At 37.5% G+C, this 5,026-nt stretch overlaps 2 protein-coding genes across 2 annotated transcripts; both read right to left on the minus strand.

Annotated features, from left to right (window-relative positions):
• Window positions 1-467: 467 nt before the first annotated feature.
• LOC132309538 (uncharacterized protein At1g24485-like) lies at window positions 468-2,066 on the minus strand. The gene is made up of 4 exons (XM_059807833.1): window positions 2,018-2,066; window positions 1,393-1,930; window positions 1,267-1,338; window positions 468-1,029 (listed from the first exon to the last, which is right to left on the minus strand). The coding sequence occupies exons 1-4, from the start codon at window positions 2,064-2,066 to the stop codon at window positions 468-470; spliced, it is 1,221 nt and encodes a 406-aa protein (XP_059663816.1).
• Window positions 2,067-3,359: 1,293 nt separating this feature from the next.
• On the minus strand, window positions 3,360-4,726 carry LOC132309539 (uncharacterized protein At1g24485-like). Its single transcript, XM_059807834.1, has 2 exons — window positions 4,176-4,726; window positions 3,360-3,921 (listed from the first exon to the last, which is right to left on the minus strand). The coding sequence occupies exons 1-2, from the start codon at window positions 4,724-4,726 to the stop codon at window positions 3,360-3,362; spliced, it is 1,113 nt and encodes a 370-aa protein (XP_059663817.1).
• Between the last annotated feature and the right edge of the window lie 300 nt (window positions 4,727-5,026).

The following is a 5,026-nucleotide window of genomic DNA, read 5'->3' on the forward strand; positions in this document are numbered from 1 at the left end:
TGTGCTCATTTTATCTATAAATACTAGAGCTGTGAATGGGTAATTCATCTCATTCAAGCCTTTACGCAATTCTCTCTTTTCTCTTCTTTTATATTTCTACTATAAGTAATACCAGAATCTTAAAGGACTAGAAGAATTCTTGCATTTGATATTAAGATTACATTACATGAAAAGAAATTTCTTGCTTTTATTTAATACAGTAATCGACAATCTAATTTAATATCCGTATATTTACATTTTATTTGTTTTCTGTAAATAAAAACATTATAGATGAAACAATTGTGCAAGAGCAAATGGGAAATCCCCAAGAAGAAAGGAAGGAGAGCAACCACCTCAACACAAGAAAGGCAAGAGGCTACAACTGATAAAACAGTACCAGACAACCAAATCAAAAAAGGAACCAAGCCAACTGAAAAATCCATTACTCTTTGATATAGTATATAGGCATCTGATAATGCCTAAAACAGTTATGTCACGAGTATAAGAAGGAAATGAAAAGAAATGATAAACAATACTGATGAGCATTTGAACAAATGTCCACCCTCAGATACATCAATTACAGAAAACACTTCAATGGCATTTAGGAGCGGCGCCAAAGTTGAGCCCTCTGCCGGAGAAATAGTCACATTGGATGAACCATTGACTGGCACAGAAAACAGCGATACCACATGGAATTGATTATACGACAAACTGTTAATATTGGGGATATCTGTAACAGCCATTTTGCTGTTGTCTATGTAGATTTCAACGCTGCTAGTTTGATTTTGTGCCAACCGAGAAATTGGGTCCATGAAATAGAGCACAAAGTAGGCTTGTACTGCTGTTCTAGGGGAAAAATCGATGGATAAATATATAGAGTCTGTTAGATTTTGTGATTGGATAGCATATCCCATTACTGGCCATGGTGGTCTGTTTTCTCCCAACAAGTAATAATGAGATATGTAGTTGGCATGGATGTTGACATAATTTGACATTTCTTTGGATTTCCAAATCCGGTTGTAGCATTCTGCACTGGAATCTATACTTTGCCTGTAAATTCCATACCCGTACATCCCAGCAGTTAGTTACCATTAGCATGGGGTTCCCAGTAGGATTGTGTAATTTGGAAATGCACTTAAAACAATGACACAGGAAAAAAGTAGTAGTTTGTTGTTTTGAATTTGGTACAAAAATGAGCTCTCTGGTAATGTATAAATATATTTACCTTCAGTGTTTTTTTGGGTGTGAGGTAAATACTCTTTCGCACACACAGGAATGCTGCCTCACCTCTCCTTTGAGGAAGGGGAGGTTATACTAGCTAGGCTAATGGCCCAATGGTTACCTTTAAGTTTATCAGGGCTGCAAATTAAATGTATATCACAGAGAAGAGAATTAGAAGTCAAATTTACTTACTCAACACTTGTATCTGCGCCGTAGTTGATCCTGCTATGAAGGTACAAAGCTGTGGTGTTGTCCATCCATTCATAAGCATCAATAATGTAATAAGCTTCAAGAGATGTAATGATGGGAACATCACTGTCCATAGTACGAATCAAGCACACCCTAACTCGCGACTTCTTTGTTACGTAGAGCAGTTCATAGTAGATCATCTCTTCGCTCATGGAAGTCGTTACATTTGCCCATAAGTTCCCATCTATCTCTAAATAAAAGCTTGGTGGATTTGAGAGGCCATCGTAATTGCCATAGTAAAAACCAGCTCGAAAAAGGTACCTGGCATCTGCGTCATAGATGGGTAATGTATAGCAGTTCTTGCAGCCTTTGGGGAAGAAGCGTAGGGTATTCATCTGAAATTGAGTGTGGCTGGTGGAGAGGAATTTGTTGTCTCCAGTTTTAATGAACTTTTCATCGGTTTGCCACAGTACGTAGCTTTTATCGGTGTCAGGGGTTTCACTGTATGCTCCACAGTCTATGCACAAGTCCTGGAACCTACCTGTGATCATATACTATATAGATTATTATGTTTTATATAGAGATGATTTGATAAACATGATTGAGCCAACTACTGATTGAGCCTTACCATATGAAGAAGCCTTTGGTGCAGAAAGCACCAGCAAGAGCACCACCATTGTTTTCCATTGATCCATGGAGAGAGAGAAAGAGAGGACTCATACGTTGGAGTTTTGGAAATTGTTCAAACATAAGTGGGCAATTGGCAAAGGACATAAAAAAAGAAGTAAAGTGTGATGGACCAATTACGCCGTTTATGTGGTAGCCATAGATATATATACAGTTCACATCAATGTCACCATAGGCTTTTGATACTACATATTGAAGTTGGCACATGTGATATTACATTTGATTTATTATGTTGGCCGGCCTTTGGATGTGAAGTTAATTCCTATGTATTTGGATATTACATCACATTTGCCAGCAACGGTGACTGTAACACATAACATTTGGTATTTGCCATAAAGAACACTCCAATAGGATTTCTTTTGTTTATTCTTGTGTCTCCAATACCTACTTGGTGTAAAGTGGCCAATTGGAAGCACATTTGGCATATTCTCTTCCAAAAATAGTCCAAGTATATTGACAAAGTGGGTTATACTTGTATATATCTCATAAAAACAACAGTTTTTGGGAGCTTAAACCTCATACATATCACTCATGGACCTGGAGACACATACTGAAGCTCTGGGTTACAATTCAGTCTCTCATCAGATACATAGTTGGAGATGGCAGAAACGCCAATCTCTGGCTTGACAAACGAAGCCTTAATCAACAGACTTGGGTGTAGAAATCCTACTGATTCAAGGATAGACAAACTTGCCACAATTAGCTCAATTAATATTCAAAATAGGCAATGGAACATTCCTCACTTCTAATCTGAAATTATTCTTGATATTTCTAACCCGTCCTCTCTCCCTCTCCTCACTCAAAATCTGGACAAAAGTTTTTGGATCCCTTCATCTCCATCCTCATTTTCCTTCTCTCACACAATGAGAATTTTGTGTGGCCTAGTCTGGTTCAAGGGGAACATAATTTTGTGTTATGGATGGGCCAGATGGCCCTCAAGATCAAATTCTCAACTCTTGACTGGCCTTCCACTTTCTTCACTTCCCCACAACCCTAATTTCCTTCCACTGTGATTCCTCTAGCAACCCTAAATTCCTACCCTTTGAGCTCCTCTTTGCCATCACAGTGTATTATATTTGGCAGGAGAGGAATTTCAGAGAATTTTGAAGTAACAATCATGACAGTAACTTCAAGTATCTAATCTGCACATATCTGACATTGCATATAAATTTTTAAATACTTTAAGCATGTAATAACTTGCCAAAATGCTTTAAATTAACTTTGTAAGTATTTGTAGTCCCTTAAAGGACTAATGTAATCTCCAATAATGCCTAAAACATTTATTATGTCACAAGAATAATAAGCACATGAAGAGAAATGATAAACAGTACTGATGAGAAGTTGAACAAATGTCCACCCTCAGACACATCAATTGCAGAAAACACTTCCATGGCATTTAGGAGTGGGGCCAAAGTCGAGCCTTCTGCCGGAGAAATAGTCACATTGGCCGAACCATTGACTGGCAAAGAAAACAGCGTCACAGCATGGAATCGGTCATACAAATAACCATCAATATTAGGGATATCGGTAACAGCCATTTTGTTGTCTTCTATGTATATCTCAACACTGCTAGTTTGATTTTGCTCGAACCGAGAAACAGGGTCCATAAAATAGAGAATAAAGTAGGCTTGTACTGCTGTTCGAGGGGAAAAATCAATGGACAAATATATAGAGTCTGTGAGATTTCGTGCTTGGATGGCATATCCCATTACCATCCATGGTGGCCTATTTTCTCCAAACATATAATCATAATCTATGAACTCGACATGAATGTTGAGATAATTGGATATTTCTTTAGATTTCCAAATCCTGTTGTAGTGTTGTGCATGCAAATTCATACCTCGCCTGTAAATTTCATGCCCATACACCTAGTAGTTAATTACTAAAATTAGGGGTATGCTTGATTTATAAAATTGTAAAAAAATTTGTTTGGTAGACAGTTTCTGAAACTTGGTTAGTTAAAAAAAAAAGGTCCGGTTTCTAATTAAGATTTTGAACTAAGCAGACAGTAGATCTCTATTAATGTACTTGAATTTTATCAAAGGCTGCAAGATAAATGTATATATTGGAGGAGATGATTGGAAGTCGAATTTACTTACTCAACACTTGTACTTGCACCGTAGTTGATCCTGTTATGAACGTACAAAGCTGTGGTATTGTCCATCCATTTATAAGTATCATAAATGTAATGAGCTTCGAGAGAAGAAATGAAGGGAACATCACTGTCCATGGTACGAATCAAGCACATGCTAGTCCGCGACTTCTTTGTTATGTAAAACAGTTCATAGTAGATCATCTCTTCGCTCATGGAAGTCGTTACATTTGCCCATATGTTTCCATCAATCTCTAGACGAAAGCTAGGTGGCTTCGAGAGGCCATCGTAGTTTCCATAGTAAAAGCCAGCTCGAAACAGGAACTTCCTGTATGCCTCTTGAAGGGGTAAACTATAACAGTTCTTGTGGCCTTCGAGGAAGTAGCATAGGGTATTCATCTGAAACAGAGTGTTGGTGGTAGGGAGAGCTTTGTTCTCTCCAGTTTTTATGAATGGTTCGTCAGTTTGCCACAGTTTGTGGCTATTATGGGTTGGAGCAGTTCGAATTAATGCTCCACAGTCTGTGGACAAGTCGTAGAAGCCATAACCTGTGGTCATAATGTCATATATATATATATATATATATATATATATATATAGATGATTATGTAAGTGAGTTGTTTTGGTAATATGATAATAGCATTCGTAAGCTCACATGACAATTGACATGAACATTACTAATTGAGCCTTACTTTCATATGAAGAAGCCCTTAGTGCAGGAAACATCAGCAGAAGCGCCACCCTTGTTCTACATCGTTCCATGGAGAAGAGACTACTATGCTGGAGTTCGGGTCTGAATGTAAAAATTTTTATTAATAGAATTTTTCCTCCTAACCATGTTAAATATTTTTTAGCATG

Source organism: Cornus florida, unplaced genomic scaffold, assembly GCF_030987335.1.
Source record: "Cornus florida cultivar Cherokee Brave unplaced genomic scaffold, ASM3098733v1 CherokeeBrave_3.0.0_Hap2_Chr05, whole genome shotgun sequence".
NCBI lineage: Eukaryota > Viridiplantae > Streptophyta > Magnoliopsida > Cornales > Cornaceae > Cornus > Cornus florida.

Bases quoted from the DNA above. Each gene is read 5' to 3' on its own strand.
- LOC132309539 (XM_059807834.1), bottom strand. From the start codon at position 4,726: ATGACCACAGGTTATGGCTTCTACGACTTGTCCACAGACTGTGGAGCA. The intron at 3,922-4,175 runs GTAAGTAAATTC...TGAAATTTACAG, and splicing joins GGTGCAAGTACAAGTGTTGA to GCGAGGTATGAATTTGCATG.
- LOC132309538 (XM_059807833.1), bottom strand. From the start codon at position 2,066: ATGGTGGTGCTCTTGCTGGTGCTTTCTGCACCAAAGGCTTCTTCATAT. The intron at 1,931-2,017 runs GTAAGGCTCAAT...ATATGATCACAG, and splicing joins ACCAAAGGCTTCTTCATATG to GTAGGTTCCAGGACTTGTGC. The intron at 1,339-1,392 runs GTAAGTAAATTT...TTTAATTTGCAG, and splicing joins GGCGCAGATACAAGTGTTGA to CCCTGATAAACTTAAAGGTA.